General features: G+C 36.3%; 3 protein-coding genes across 6 annotated transcripts; 1 reads left to right on the forward strand and 2 right to left on the reverse strand.

Moving 5' to 3' along the window:
* Positions 1 to 859: 859 nt before the first annotated feature.
* On the reverse strand, positions 860 to 4,739 carry LOC104723819 (uncharacterized). 3 transcript variants are annotated; one of them, XR_015572344.1, is made up of 9 exons: positions 4,378 to 4,698; positions 4,174 to 4,266; positions 3,872 to 3,976; positions 3,127 to 3,279; positions 2,344 to 2,442; positions 2,076 to 2,204; positions 1,755 to 1,942; positions 1,366 to 1,482; positions 860 to 1,125 (listed from the first exon to the last, which is right to left on the reverse strand). XR_015572344.1 is itself a non-coding variant. In XM_010442230.3 (9 exons), the coding sequence occupies exons 1-9, from the start codon at positions 4,696 to 4,698 to the stop codon at positions 970 to 972; spliced, it is 1,353 nt and encodes a 450-aa protein (XP_010440532.1). In that variant the 5' UTR covers positions 4,699 to 4,739; the 3' UTR covers positions 860 to 969. The 3 variants fall into 3 exon arrangements, 2 of the variants coding, with proteins under 2 accessions (XP_010440532.1, XP_087331131.1); XM_010442230.3 differs by having other exon boundaries at positions 1,755 to 1,934; positions 4,378 to 4,739; XM_087475005.1 differs by having other exon boundaries at positions 1,755 to 1,934; positions 3,127 to 3,283; positions 4,378 to 4,629.
* Positions 4,740 to 4,939: 200 nt separating this feature from the next.
* On the forward strand, positions 4,940 to 6,894 carry LOC104723817 (inosine triphosphate pyrophosphatase). Its single transcript, XM_087475006.1, has 8 exons — positions 4,940 to 5,076; positions 5,167 to 5,231; positions 5,409 to 5,472; positions 5,589 to 5,598; positions 6,073 to 6,104; positions 6,196 to 6,308; positions 6,438 to 6,514; positions 6,628 to 6,894. Exons 1-8 carry the CDS (start codon positions 4,941 to 4,943, stop codon positions 6,749 to 6,751), a joined length of 621 nt encoding a protein of 206 aa, XP_087331132.1. The 5' UTR covers position 4,940; the 3' UTR covers positions 6,752 to 6,894.
* A 448-nt stretch (positions 6,895 to 7,342) lies between these two features.
* LOC104723820 (putative pectate lyase 15) lies at positions 7,343 to 11,668 on the reverse strand. 2 transcript variants are annotated; one of them, XM_010442234.3, is made up of 8 exons: positions 11,412 to 11,668; positions 11,064 to 11,123; positions 10,792 to 10,848; positions 10,144 to 10,227; positions 8,624 to 9,266; positions 8,432 to 8,535; positions 8,167 to 8,305; positions 7,343 to 8,076 (listed from the first exon to the last, which is right to left on the reverse strand). In XM_010442234.3, exons 1-8 carry the CDS (start codon positions 11,489 to 11,491, stop codon positions 7,855 to 7,857), a joined length of 1,389 nt encoding a protein of 462 aa, XP_010440536.1. In that variant the 5' UTR covers positions 11,492 to 11,668; the 3' UTR covers positions 7,343 to 7,854. The 2 variants fall into 2 exon arrangements, with proteins under 2 accessions (XP_010440536.1, XP_010440534.1); XM_010442232.3 differs by having other exon boundaries at positions 11,400 to 11,616.
* Between the last annotated feature and the right edge of the window lie 3,654 nt (positions 11,669 to 15,322).

The raw sequence follows: 15,322 nt of genomic DNA on the forward strand, positions 1-15,322 counted from the left end.
GAAAGTCATCAAAAAAATCATCTATTCTAATACAGATGGAGCAAAAAATAATTTTGGGTAAGAGCTAAACATATTTTTCTGTAGTTATTTAATTCTCAACTTTGGAACAGACAAATGTCTAGTTTGAGACACAAACGATTATTTCAAAAGTTTTGGGGAAATTTTTTTTATTAAGCCCTCGCTATTTTATATTTGAGCGTTTAATACCCGGTCATATATATAGATACAAGCAAAGAGAGATCAAAATGTATTATGTTGTCGAGGAAAAAGAAAAAAAGGAATTATGTTAGTCACTTATGTTTAGATCTGCTTAATGTCTCAAGAGAAATCGCCAGTCTTCATAGTTCAAACAAAGAATCCAACCATAGATCAGGTATCGAACTAAGCAAGACCAATCCGTTTATCAATTCCTTCAACAGAGTCTTAAAATTCTCCAGGAAGAAGAAGATAGTAAGCAGCAAGAACAAAGCAAACCAGAAAAGAAGAGAAGAGAAGGAAGAGATATAAGAGTCTGGATAACGAAGAATCATAATCAAGACTAGTGAAATTGTTCCACATCTCATTTCTCTGGTTTCCTACTTTGCTCTTCGTAAATATCATTTCCTTTATTGGACGAAAATGAAATGGTACAAATATTCATCAGCAATCACTTCTTGATTGAGCTTTACGAATATTTTTTAATCAAATCATTTACCAAATCAAACTAAGAAAGTTTTGTGAATTGATCAAAGCAAATTATAAGAAAGACAAAATCCTAATTAAAACTCTCTCTCTCTCTCTCTCTCTCTCTCTCTCTCTCTCTCTCTCTCTCTCTATATATATATATATATATCTCTGTTACACACCAAGACCATCAGTCTTTAACACTACTGAAGCAGGGTTTGATCTGAGATTTTCTCAGGCGGCTAAAGTTATCTTACACATAATGTACAGCGCAGAGTTTATGGAGGAAAGGGAGTGCTCAAGATTTTATGTAGAGCGTAATTTGTCTGCCACATAGAGCATATGACTGATGTTTGAAGGAGGATAGTTCTGAAGAAGTTTGAGGTTTGACGTAAAATCTCCAGCAAGCAAACGCCTTCGAACTAGAATCAACATTGCACAACATATCCGTAGCAGCGTCTCCTGCAATTAAATTCCAGATCACTTGTTAGCTTTTTATCTTACAAGACAACAGGATCCAATTAACTCAATTCTGCTATCGTAACTTCAACAAGCATATGTTTTAATGGCTAAAACTAAAACCATGCTGCTCAGACGTATTGAAACCTTAAATAACTCTCACAAGAATGCAACATTTAAATTATTGACCTCATTCACGACTTACAGAAGCTGAATAGTGAATAGTAATAAACTGAATACTACCTGGGGACCTTCGGGGTCGCTTAAGAGTGTGTCCCAGATGTGAAGGCTTTCCACGAAGTTGAACTCTTGAGTCAGTAGGAGTGTGATCCATCTGAACGCATAAAATTGCGGATTTATCTGAAAATTGACACATAAGTCTCAAATATCACAACGCTGAAACATTTAAACAGAATACAGAAGCTCACAAACTTTCAAGGTTCTGAAAAGTGGTACACACTCATTTTGATTGTTTTTAATCTAGTAATTAGGGTAGATAAAAACTTAGCTTCAGCACAACATTCATGCAGCACATTAACCAGCAGCATTACATACTAGCAATATCTTCTAATCAGAGACATAATTAATGAAAATAGCAAGACGTCTTATCAGCCAAAGTTGTTTGATATTACTTTAGTTGTGACTTCTAAATGACGCCAAAGTTCCTCATCATGATGCTTCAAGAGTAACGACAGCCTTGTTATAGTGTAGCGTATACCCACAACACTGTTATCGAGTTGTTGACAGAAATTATCTCGAAACCCACTCATCAATTCAACAAAACAGAAAAATGCATCTGATTCAGCAAACGCCTGCATAACTTAGAGTGCCAGTGTTAAGCAAATAAGATGAAAGAGTGGCGTGTTACCCAAACGAGCCAAAAAAGGTAGACAAATGTGAATACATATCAACTAAGAAAAATTAATAGTATATTATCATCGACAAGTACTTACTGCATATCCTTTATCTGGGTCGTTTTTAAAAATGTAGTAAATAGGTGCCAATATCTCATTCATCCCTTGTACATATCTGATGCCAGGATTCAACTTTGCAAAAATAGTCAATACGTTCTTCAATGCATCCTGGAGATGCAAGACATGTCAGCCAAAAAACTATCATTACCCATATGTTTTAATCATCCTAAACGCTGACGTCAAAAAAACAAAAAATACATATATATCATCCCAAACGCTTTAAATTATAGCGAAACCAAAACCCAACCTGATTAGCTTTTGCAACCGCTGAATCCCCAGAGAAAAAGTGCATGTCTGGATGAGTACGCATTACATCACGGTCAATTTGTTCCAAGACTTCTGTGTCCTGAATAGTATCAACTTGAAATTAGGAAGGTCATTTCAAGATCGGAATTACTATTTTAAGGCAGGAAGATAGAATATATTTTCATAGTGACACCATGTGCAGCATTATTAGTCATGCTTTTACAGCAGAGAGTAGTACAAAGTCCAAAAGCATGGAGCAGGGTACACAAAGCCTTGAGAGAACTAAAAGCTTCAGTCAGAACCCTGTCTTTTTGTATGCCTATGGAAATCCACACCATTGTGATAAAAGTCTGCCTATGCATTTTTTCTCAATGTGACAAGGCACCCTATACAAATATTTAACTGTTGCAAACCTAAACTATCCCAATACATAAAAACTGAAGTTACAGATATTCATAGGAAAGTTGGTTTTCAGGCTTTAAGTGAGAGGCTGTACTTCTCCAGTTCCTATACCTCTCCTAAATCTGCTTTTAAAGCAGACAGGAAAGTGTGGCAAAAGCATGATACGTGAAAATAAATCAAATTATTGGAATTGCATTAATCAACTATAACATCCCCATAACTGAAAGATCATAAAGTCAGCTATATCATCCATGATACTACATCTAAAACTTTCAGGCAAAATATATAATTCGATAATAAGTTAATAACCTCTAAGCCTGTTAGTTGTCTAACAAAAAAGATAATATTTTTCGATATCTAAAGCCGCAAAATCTGAATATACCTTGAAAAAATTATTCCATAAGCTTGTTGTTCCAAGACTTAAGGGATGATCCTCATGAGTTATCTCTGACCTTGAAAGGGCACCAGGGCTTTCGATTTTGGGGTCATTACTATCACCGCCCTTTGATTTATCCATTTTCCTTGTTACTTCTGACTAACTAGCCGCAAAAATATATAGAAACCAGGTTAATCCTAAACTGAAAACAATAACGAAACATGAAAAAGGAAGAAATGTCATCCACATAACATAAGCACTTCCTACAATGACCGACCTCTTTATCATTAACTACTATCTATACTATATCTTCTAATAGTACCTTTAGGAAGTATCACATGCCCAATGGCCTAGATCAATCTGCTTAGTCAAACGCATGACACCTATTTAGCTGGCATCATATTATATACATACAAGTTTCTGGATCGAAATAATAAAAACCATGCTTCCCCATTGAACATCACTAAATTTTACTTGGTCAACAGATCACCTACGTGACAGACAATAGCGTATAATAGCAGTGCAGTTTTTATCATCACACCCTTAGCTAGTGACAACAGATATGTCTACTTCATCGCTCGTTTCGCAATGGCAACTGTGTCTATATATTGTAAGAATGGCATCCACTCTAGTCACAACTTTGATGAACTATCTCCATGAGCAAAAGAGAACATAGATTAAGCCCATCATGTATCTCTTGAGAAACCAATCAATAAAGTGTCGGAGTATCAAATAACCAAAATGGACTTACAGGGTTCATCAAAAGCTCCTCTTTGAACTGCTTGTACTGCGACCTTTTCTTAGCTAACTCAGAAGACCACAGGGAGCGGTCCGGTGACAGATAACCCAGTAAAAGCTGTCACATGCAAGAGAACAGTATGAAGCGTAAACTGACAGAAGCGGACACCAGATCTTTATAAAATTCCATTCTCGAAAACAAGAAATGACAAAAAAAAAACATCTACCATAACAATAAAGATCCATACTTATGCCACCCGTACATACACATTCGTTTCATTTGCTAATAACCAAAATCATAAGCGAATGCATTACCTTCCAGACAAGGGAGCGAATTCCAGCATCATCAGGTAAACCTTGAGAAGCTATTTTCCTCAATTCCTTTAAGTCTATCACCTTCTTCGATAGCTGGTAAAAATATATATCCAATATTTAGACTTTAAGGTAGTACTAAATCACACAGAACAAAATGAATCAAATTCAAAAATGCACAGACTGAGCATATAAGGCACTACTAACCTCAGCCACGACTTGCGCTTTTCGAGAAACATCCTCAACCGAAGAAGCTGCTTGGGGAGTATCGATTCCAGCTCCACCATTACTGGTCCCATTCTGCAAATCGTTAATCTCAGATTTGGAAGGAGGACGAACCGGAAGAGGTGGAGCTGGTGCGGTGGAAATCGCGGATGGAGAGGGAGAGAGAGGCGGACGCTCGACGATCGGAGGGGTGACGGAAGTGGCGGGAGGATTTCGGAGGAGACGATCGTCGATGGGAGGAGGAGGAGGAGAGGAGGACCAGAGAGAACTGTTGAGCCACTCTGGGATACCTTTCTTGGCCATGGATTCGATTTTGGAAATGTTTTGAGTTCTCTCTCCGTCTGGCGTCTACTCTCGACGACGGAGAGGTTAAACCAAATAAATGTGCAATCTTGTCTCCGGTACAATTTACATACCGATGATTAGATTATTGGTCAATCGTAAATTTTAATGGGCCTAGATACGAGTGGACTTAAGCCCATTTGTTGGCAAAGAAGAAGGAGGACCTTTTTTGCTCTCGCTATCTGAGACTGAGACACAGAAAAATGGCGGCGGCGGCGGCGAAAGCAGCGGTGGTTTTGCCACGGCCGGTGACGTTTGTGACGGGAAACGCCAAGAAGCTCGAAGAGGTCAAAGCTATCATCGGAAATTCAATTCCTTTCAAATCTCTCAAACTCGACCGTGGGTACCCATTTCAATTTCTCTCTCGAGATTACTGTATTCCCTCTTTTTCTTGACTCTCATTGGTTTAGTTTTGTTTATGAGTTGCAGTGCCTGAGCTTCAAGGTGAGCCTGAGGATATCTCCAAAGAGAAGGCTCGTTTAGCTGCTCTTCAGGTGCACAAGCTTTTTACCCTTTTCTACTTGAACTGATTAAATAAATCAGCATACTTGTGTTTTATCTGTAAGCACTTGTTTGTGATCATAGCGTGGTCCGACTAGTAACAATAAGCTAATGATTAAGGATAGACAGTAAGAACTGATACAAAGTTTGTTTGATTTGTAAACGAGAAGGTGAATGGTCCAGTGCTAGTGGAGGATACATGTCTCTGTTTCAATTCCCTGAAGGGGCTTCCTGGTATGAGTTTCTTCAGATTCTTAAGTTTTTCTTCTTGTACTCTATGCACAGCAAATGTCACTATCTAAATTTTTATTGATTCTTTCTTTTTCTTTTTTTTTTGTTGGATTTTTCAGGGCCATACATGTAAGTATTGTTTCTTCATTCTTTTCTTGATGTTGTGCTTGTAAATCTTCATTTGAAAGATATAGATTCTCCAACTCCACTCTGTCATGATGAGGGTTAATGTAACCTATGAGTTCATAAACTCAGGGGATTACATGCATAGATATGTTACTATGATAATTCTTGAGTGGTACCTTTATATGGATGTCCTCGAAAATTGTCTGGTTGGGTTGGATCAAGTCTTGTTATTAGTTCTTCTTGGCAGCTCCTAACTGGTGTGAGTGAGTAGCCAAATGGAGTTGTTTTACTGAATCTTCTGATCCTAGTTGTCTTAATTCATTGCGGGCTGAGTTGTAAAAGAGACCTCTATGTTTGCTAGCATCTACTACTGGTCAATATTAGATTGAATTAGTGTGGGTCTAGCTGTATTGGAGCTATGTTGCTGTCTCTAGATGTCTTTGTTACTCTTTATGATCTTTCTTTCTGTTTTTGCAGCAAGTGGTTTCTTGAGAAGCTTGGACATGAAGGTTGTAATAGTCAATCGTATCTCTGACCTCTTCCTTTGTTTCATTTATCTCTTACACTAGTAACACCCAGCTTGGTCTGACTCTTGCCCAGGTCTGAACAACTTACTGATGGCCTATGAAGATAAAACAGCTTATGCATTGTGCGCATTCTCTTTCTCGCGTGGTCCAGGTGCTGAACCTCTTACATTTTTGGGGAAAACTCCGGTATGTTAGATATTGTCACCACTCTTTTATCAAACTCAATTGCTCCATCTGCTAGTCATTTTAATTTTTTCTGTCTCTGTTTGTATTTTCAAAGTTTGATTTGCGTCTTCCTTGTGATTGATGTGTTAGGGTAAGATAGTTCCAGCAAGAGGACCAACTGATTTCGGGTGGGATCCAGTGTTTCAACCTGATGGATATGACCAAACGTATGCCTCTGTTAACTAACTCCCAGTAAACATTGTATTGAACCTGCATTAATTGTATACTGGTAAAAGAAGAAACTAAGAGTGGTTGGTGGTATTCTCTATTTTGGTTGTAGTTATGCAGAAATGGCCAAGGAAGAAAAGAACATGATATCCCATAGGTACAAGTCATTAGCGTTGGTGAAATCTCACTTTAAGGAGGCAGGCTATGTGTTCGAGACAGATGAAGATACCATTTAGAGAGAACCCTATCATCAATGTATTCAGAGCACTGATCACTCACCAGATTCTTGGTCCTATTTTTAAGCTCCTTTGGGGATATTAATATTGTGTATCGTTTTTCTCTAAATTACAAGTAAAACCCATACATGGATTGACAGGCATCGTTTGGTAGTGTTCTTCTTGGTCTCTATTAAATACTCTGACGGTGAGACTTGGTACGAATCTGATAAACCCATCCAACCAAAAAGCTAAAATAAATGTTGGATGGCAAACAAAAAGGGAATGGGATGACATGATGTTTCACATGAATAGCCGCTTATGATCACACAATGTATTTATGAGAGAACAATCAGTGGGTAAAGCTCCTCGTATAATTTCTCCAATCACATGAGAAAGCTTATGAATCGAATCCAAAAAGAGTAAAGAAAATCCCAACACGTAACGTGCAGCGCAGGGAACAGAGCCACTAAAACCTTAACTCCAAAAGAAGAAATAAAGATCGCATCAATTATTTGTTGGTTTGAGATCACATTACATGTTAGTGCAACTCCTTTTCATTTACACACCTCTCTCGCCTCACAAGTGGTTTGCTTAGGTTGCATAAACAGATTTAAACAATTTGTTATCCACTGAAAAAAATGCCAACAACCAAACAAAACATAAAAGCCAATGGAAGTTGCAATCAAACCAAAAGCTTTTCAATCGTCTTGTAACAATTTTTGCAACTGCTGTCACTAACTTTAAAGGGAATTAGAACCAAAAAAAACACCCCAAAAGAGACTCTAGAACTCAGGGGAGATCCATTAAAACCAAAGGACCTTAACAACCCCAAAAACAAAAGCCAAACCTAAGACAATAAGAGATTTGTAAACTAGAAGGAGACTTTTTGAACAACGCTTCTGCGCTTGCTTCTCTCTGCATTCCCACCTTTTTTAAGAAGACGAAGAAGAAGCAAGCCGAGGTTGACCAATTCCTACCATCCGGAAGAAAACGGGAAATGACCGTCTTAAGAGGAAAACAGAATAGAGTAGTACTATATATGCACCTTCCAAAGATATGTGAAAGGGTTTGAGGTTAGTTGCTATGATGGTGGTATAGAGAGAGCGAGAGAGAAGTAGCAACTAGCAAGGTCTGCCCTTACGGCAACCTAGTGCTCCTGCAGTGGAGGTAATAGTGTCGACCATAGATGATGGTTTAGCTGCTAAGCTTGAGGCTCGTCCATAGCTAGCAGACGCTTCTTCTCCTGATGACCTGAAGTATGCTCCATTCAGTAGAAGGTCTCCTTCCGACCTCCAATTCCACTTCTTCCACTCACTTGCATCTGTCTCCACTCTTTTCGTCACCTGTGGATCCACAATTTAATTTTGCTTATAAATATAACAACCTCTGATTACTCTGTTTAAGCAGACATAAAGGTTTTTAAGATGTTGAACCTCCTTGGCGAAGCGGTCCATGGGAGCAGCATATCTGTTTCCTTGACTGTTGATGGTTGGTTCTGCACTCCCACCGATGGCGTACATCTCCCAGTGAGTGTAGTCGTTGTTAACCACATGGAAATACCCATGCCTGCACCTGCCATTACACAACCAATTTTCTACCGTCAGAACAAATGACAAATTAAATGGATTAACAAGATTTTCTACTGTCAGAATAAATGGCAACTTAATTGAATTAACAAAGTTGAAAACGAATAGTAACCTTGGCATTCTCTGAACCAGTCCTTCACCGAAATGGTTGTAAGCAATGGTCACTTGCATCAGCTTGTCTTTTGTGTACGAGTCACTGTGACCAAGCAACATCACCTGCACCCATACATCCATATAAGTGTCATGAAAACAGAACCAGCCTATAGATTTAGTGTTTTGAAGGAGGGCAGAGAACAAATGAGACCTCATTGTGGTGGGTAAAGTGGTTATTGGAAACAGTAATAGCAGTAGACCCCATGACAGCATCAACAAGGCCATCAGCACAGTGAGAGAGGGAGTTATGATCAATCCAGATGTGAGACGATCCGAAAATGGAGACTGCATCACCATCAGCCATCGTCCTCCAACCAAAGTGAGATGGGGAGCTTCTAACCATTGCATTTCCAGTAGGCTTGCAATCATGAATGTGAAGACCATGAATGATGACATTGGTGATAAACTGGATGGTGATGCAAGCACCGTTGGCTATATGCACGTTGGCGCCACGGCCATCAATGGTCTTGAAACTGTTCATGATCAGCTCCTGTTTTAGCTCTATAACCATATCCCTCTTGAACACAATCCAAAGAGGCTCCTCCTGGATGACAGCATGGCGTAGAGTCCCAGGTTTGGGATTAACAACGTCTTCATCAGTTGGATCAGTAACAACGTAGAAGCGTCCATCACGACCACCAATTGCGTTCCTTCCAAAACCGATCCCACAATCCGCGAGGCGTTTACGGTTCTTGTGCCAGTTAGGGTCACAACGCCAGCAGTCATCAATTGGATTACCAGTTCCACAGGAGAAGAATCCTAGCTTCCTCCTTGCTGTCCTGTTCTGTTCACTCCTGAAATTCAATACCCACGTGGTTAATTACATCTCATGCTTGATAGATCAAATCAATCACACACACAGACAAATCTGAGATAATTAATTCAATAGTGATTTGTTTCATTCGAATCTAAAGGCTGATTAAACATCTCAGCCGCCGTTTCTGTTTGTTCTTACCTAACGTAATAAGTAATAAACTAACTCATGGATAAAATTTTGTTGGTTTATGAGGTCAACAAAGTGGTTGTCAAATAAAATCCGGAAAAAAAAAAGGTCCATTAATGTTCAGCTGGTGAAAAAACCTAAAACAGACCAGACAATAATATCCAAATGAAAGAGACTTCAAAATTAATGCCACAAAAAGACGACAGGAGGAGTTACTGAACCAAACTCTTCGTGTAAAAACCCCCAAATTCAAGTCACAAGAGCACCAAAAAAAAAAAGGTGAAATCGAATTTAATGAGTGAAGGAAGGAAGAAAATGCCGTCTCTAAACCATAAAACAAACAAAACAATGTCCGTGCAAGCGAACGGACTCTGACAATCGCGAGCATGGTGAAACGACAATGTGTCAGTTTTATGCGCGAGAGAGACGGGTTTTGTCGTTTCACGACGAAATAAAAAAGAGAGAGTGAGAGAGGTGACAGAGACAACAATAAAAGCAAAAGTTTTTATCTTTCTTTACCCGTTAAAATTCAAATTAATAAAACAAATTCAAAAAAGTAAGTTTTTTTTTGTTCTACGCTTTTATAGTCCGTAATTTTTTCCCCTGTGTAATTCTCTAATTAAATTTTATTTGAAGGTTCACGTGTGTCTAAATGCTTATTTTCGCAGAGCAAATTTAAAATTAATGCATTCACACAATTAGAGAGAGAGAGAGAGAGAGGAACACACATCTGAACAAGCTTAGCGACTTCATCAGCAACCTTCTCTGGATCAGCAGCAACCGCGTGTTGTTGTTCTTCTTCACCTCCAAGCCTGTAACAAAATAAAATAAAACACAAATGACGCGACCAACCATAAACTCATAAATTATAAACCAACCAAAATAGTTTTTTAAAGCATAAATTCACAATTTCACATCGGTTTATAACACGTGTTCTCATCCCAAAGCAAGTAAAAAATCGATGTCTATACACGCGAGAGAGTATAACAGAAACAGAGAATTACATCAAATTGACTAATTAATCCTTTAACGAAATCGTACTACACTTATTTACTGACGTGGAATAAATAGAGTGAAGAGACGACAGACAGAGCATGTGTGAGCGGCGATGAATGAAACCTCTCTCTCTATATATAAACGCTACATTCGAGGAATCAAAAGACCAACAAAAAGGAAATGGTTTAACGGAAATGGATCCGGGAAGATCTTTAACATATCCAACGGCTAGGACCTCTACTTCATTTTCCAACTTTATTTTAGAAGTAAAATACTAAAATAAATAAATGAAGATAAAACCCTAGCGGCGGTTAAAAGCGCGTTTCATGTTTTGTGAGCGGCGGCAAAAAAGAAAAAAAAGAAACTTGAGTCTCTCTTACATTGTCGCCGCCATTGTTGAGCTGTTTGAGCTCTGAAACTCCTCTGTTTTCAGCTTCCTACCGAAATCAAAAAACCGAGAAAAACAGAGCATTATTACGAAAATCTAATCCAAAACTCTCGGCAAAAACAGTCGTACAGATCAACGGCTAGGATCATTAGTTATATTCCTACTTTTATTTCATAACAAAATTAAAATAAAAAGAGGTAACCCTAGCGGTTGAAAACGCGTGTTATGTTTGCATCTGTACGAAAGTTTTGTTCCTTTTTTTACCTTATCGCCGCCATTGTTGAGCTGCTGCTTAAGCTCTGTAACTCCTCTGTTTTCAGCTTCCTACAAAAAAAAATCAAAAACCGAGAAAAAGAGCATTATTACCAAATCTGGAGCTTGAAATTGAAATCTCTCACAAAAAAAAAAATCAAAATCCATAAACAGAACGCAAATCTATGGAAAAAAAAAATCGTTGAAGCGAGATTTAACAAACAGAGATGAAAAAAGCTCAAAATCCTTTACAGAAATTAACAATGTAGCTTAATAAACAGCGAAACAGAAGAAAAATAAACAGAGAGAGAGAAAAAAAAGATGAAAGATTTGAGAAGAGAGAAAGACCTAGAATCGTACCGGAGAATCGTCACCGTTAGAGCTAAGACGACGAACACGGCGAAGCAAACACTGATCACTTTCTGAGTAGACGACGCCATTGAAGCTTCTTCTTCTTCTTCTTCTTCTAGAATCTTACGAAATTTTCTCGCACTCTTTTTCTCGGAAAACAGAGAGGAGAGAGAAAGGTAAGAATGAAGAAGACGAAGAAGATTAGTGTGCACAAGCTCCAAGGAAACCGTCTTCGTTTATACACACAGCTATAAAGTAACGTTGACGTCGCCGTTAGTTAACACATACCGCTACTTAACGGATTGTGTTTGTTACTTTTCTCATCTTACGATCTTAGCCGTTGATGAATGATAGTGTGAGATCCTCGGATCCGTTCCGTTAACCGTTCATTACCCCCTAATTCTAACGCCGTAATTATGAGCCAAACCCCCTCATAACTGCCGTAACCGCCTCATGTCTCATATGTTTAATAAAGTCCTAATCCTCTCTTCATAAATCATTGTTATTAAATGTTACTAATTTACTAGTTTCACTAACTTCAATTGGGTTTCCCTAATCAAATGATTACAGTCCAAGAAGATAGCGTAAAGAAATTAATCTACAGTATAGCATTTTTATAAGAGCAAATTAAAAAAATATTTTTGGATAGATTGTGATTCATTTACTTTGTAAAGAGAAAATTAATGATGTTGGTGAGATAGCCAAAAGGTAAACAAATTTATTTGTATCCATCTAAGATTCCAAGGTGTCTTACATATGACAGATATAAGAAAAAAAATGTCTTGAGACAATTTTGTACTATTAAAGAAAACAGAAAAAGAAATGTTTTAGAACAAAATTTTTTTAAGAAAACATAAAAAAAAAAAAAAAAAAAAAAAAAAAAAAAAAAAATTAATGTGGAGAACCTGGAACTGGCGCCCCAGCTATGTCTTTAGAAAAATTAAAGTTGAAAATGTTTAAATATCTTTGTTCCACAACTCTTATAGTAACGATAAATTTACTTCTTACTATTTTTAGCTTACTTATTTTTCTAGTGAAGTAAAAGTTGCTTCTTGAAGACAAAATCTCCACTCAAAAGAACCAAAACAAAAAGCTTCCGAGAACTGTTGAGCACAACTGCTTGAAAATAAAATGTTAAAAAGTTGTATAAATTAAAATCGATCGTAAACGGCTAAACCAAATTAACCTACTAAAACTCAGTGTTTTTCTGGTTAAAGGTTTTGAAACTCAATATTTTATTGCTTAGGTTTGGTCTATATAGACTCTATACTAGTTGCTATATACACAAAAGTGTTGTTGGGTCCATTGGTGGATGTTCTGAAGTTTGTTAAAACAAAAGTCAAATACAATAATCTCACATATATTGTCACAACTCACAAGATTATATTAGTAACAAATACATACTAAAGTAAAGTAGGAGAAGCAGATGTGTTTATCGAAAAAAAAGGAAACGCAGATGTGTGATTGGTTGGTTAGTGGAGTGAATGAAAAAAAATAACTAACGAATCAACAAATCAGAGAGCTTGAAAATGTCATGTCATCAAAAGAGCGGTGTGTTCCGTACGGCAGCTAATGGTTCACCACCACTGGTTTATGCCGGATTTAATGGGGAAAACAAAATATTTTCTCAATTTCCAATATTTTTTTGTTTTGGTTTGGCCTGATGCACCAATTACGGTGGTTAGTTGACCGGCCACATCATGCTATATTGCATTGCATGGTATGTTTCTGCCAAATGTTAAATTACGTACGTTGTGGATTTATCATTTTGACACATGCATCAAACCTGAAGTCAAACCAAACATAGTAAAATAGTAATGAAGTATGAAGTATGAACTATAGATATTGGTTTTGAATATATGTAAACGGATTTATATCATTTTATTTTTAGAAGGGGCGATTTTTTAATGTAAAATGGATATAAATAATATGATAATTAAAAATATATAATTTATATATATATATATATATATATATATATAAATGTACGGTCCAATTTACTAATGGTTTTGTCCGTCTTATCTCCATTTGAACTCATTAAATATATGCTAATAAGTTAATATCTAAAATAATCAATATAAACACTGTTTAGACTTTAGACCTTCAAATCTATGGCTTTTGCATGTTATACTATAAACAAAATATAGTATAATAATTATGGATTTTTTTAAAAAGACATGCATTCAACTAGCTAGATCCAATTTTGTTTTTAAAATAGAGATTTTTTTTTGAAATTATATATATATATATGTGAAATTAGTTGTATAGTTGTGTCTCATATAATAGCAATAATGTCGTACTCATGATTTCGACCATATATAGGTTATACATTTTGCAAATATCATTATTAGACATTATACAATACTTAACTCAATCAATACACACTTTTTCGTTGAGTAAACATTAAGGATAAGACAAATGATTATATATTGTACATGCAGACTACATTTCTGATTTTTCCTCTTTCGTAATTCCTGGAGGAGTGTTAGTCAGTTTTGGCCTTTTTCCTTAATTATTGGGTGTAAAATAAGATTATAAGAATAAAAAGCTCACGATGCACAAAAAAAAAAAAAAAAAAAAAAACAATGTCTTCACGCTAATACACAACATTTTAGATTTGTGTGTAAAAAACAAATGATGCAGCACATCTAGTGATCATTCTGAGATAAAAAAAAATACACGAACATCATTGTTGCTCCCATAAATTTCATTTTTTTTACTTGATAAATCACTAATCTTGTAGGTACGAGCATTATCGCCCAGTCCTACCGAAAATTATACTTTAAGGGTTGTACAATATGATTTTGAAAATGTTAAACTGTTACACATGCAACTCTAATACCAAAATTAGTTTTATGTAAACCAAACATGCATTTATAATCAAGCTAAGCCACATAGAAGATCACCATGATCATAACTTTGGTAAATGATATTTCAGGTACGTCATTGTTCTTTGACAATGCTTGTGGTCTTTCTCTGCTTTGGTTAAGGACCCGGGCGCTAATATTTTAATTTACACGGTTCCTTCTATATACCATGACATGATAAAAAAATTACTTTTGATCTCGTCAAAAACTTATCATAGCTAGTACTAGCTATAAGCCTTTAACAAAATTAATGATAAAGCATTTATTTTTCACAATCATAGTATAGTTCTAAAACAAAGAAACAAGAACATCAAACATAACTAGAAAGAAAAAGAAAAAAAAATACAAACACTAAATAATATATTAAATTAATAGCAAAATAAGTAGCAAACCTAAACCTTTATATCTAGATACGACGGTTGGTGAAAAAAACGTTTGTATTACCTTTGCAGCAGCTATGCTCGAGAATAATAATTGAAGACTTTCCTATAATCCTATCACACGAAGACTTTAATTGAAACTAAAGACTAAAGACTAAAGAGAGAAAGAAATGGAAGACAAATGAATTAATAAGTTGATACACAAGCTCTTTATTCTATGCACGTAACAAGAATCGTTTTTGGATAAACAATATCTAAAATTGTAAGAGACAATATTTGGAAAACTTCTAAAAAAACCATAAACATGTTTTACAAAATACCAAAAAAGTTGATAAAAATCTATGAAATCCATGACAAAACTAAACAATATAAAGTATAGACAGTACAAATTAACCAATCAATACAATAACCCAACAGATGAAAAGATGTGGGGAAAGTGAAAACGTATGTAACAATCCTTTAGTTAAACCTTTAGGGGAGACACTTTTATGTTTCTTGTGCATCCTTTCTCCAACCCCACCGGAGCCAATCATGGAGTCTCCTCACGCTCCTTTTATCCTTCATTTTCGTGTATATTACTTCTTTGCTTGCAATACTTGTAACCCCCAAATCCTGTGTTTATTCATATCTATGAAACGTATTTAGGAATCGTAAGTATAATAACAAAAGAAGG

The sequence above is a fragment of the Camelina sativa genome, chromosome 11 (assembly GCF_030686135.1).
Source record: "Camelina sativa cultivar CO46 ecotype springtype chromosome 11, ASM3068613v1".
NCBI lineage: Eukaryota > Viridiplantae > Streptophyta > Magnoliopsida > Brassicales > Brassicaceae > Camelina > Camelina sativa.

Excerpts from the sequence above, each read along its gene's own strand:
- LOC104723819 (XM_010442230.3), bottom strand. The coding sequence starts at position 4,698 with ATGGCCAAGAAAGGTATCCCAGAGTGGCTCAACAGTTCTCTCTGGTCC. Across the intron at positions 3,977-4,173 it reads TTCGCTCCCTTGTCTGGAAG|CTTTTACTGGGTTATCTGTC; the intron begins GTAATGCATTCG and ends TGCATGTGACAG. Across the intron at positions 1,126-1,365 it reads GCGACCCCGAAGGTCCCCAG|GAGACGCTGCTACGGATATG; the intron begins GTAGTATTCAGT and ends ATTTAATTGCAG.
- LOC104723817 (XM_087475006.1), top strand. The coding sequence starts at position 4,941 with ATGGCGGCGGCGGCGGCGAAAGCAGCGGTGGTTTTGCCACGGCCGGTG. Across the intron at positions 5,077-5,166 it reads CAAATCTCTCAAACTCGACC|TGCCTGAGCTTCAAGGTGAG; the intron begins GTGGGTACCCAT and ends TATGAGTTGCAG. Across the intron at positions 6,515-6,627 it reads CCTGATGGATATGACCAAAC|TTATGCAGAAATGGCCAAGG; the intron begins GTATGCCTCTGT and ends TTTTGGTTGTAG.
- LOC104723820 (XM_010442232.3), bottom strand. The coding sequence starts at position 11,491 with ATGGCGTCGTCTACTCAGAAAGTGATCAGTGTTTGCTTCGCCGTGTTC. Across the intron at positions 10,228-10,791 it reads TCAACAATGGCGGCGACAAT|GCTTGGAGGTGAAGAAGAAC; the intron begins GTAAGAGAGACT and ends ATTTTGTTACAG. Across the intron at positions 8,536-8,623 it reads ACTTTACCCACCACAATGAG|GTGATGTTGCTTGGTCACAG; the intron begins GTCTCATTTGTT and ends GTATGGGTGCAG.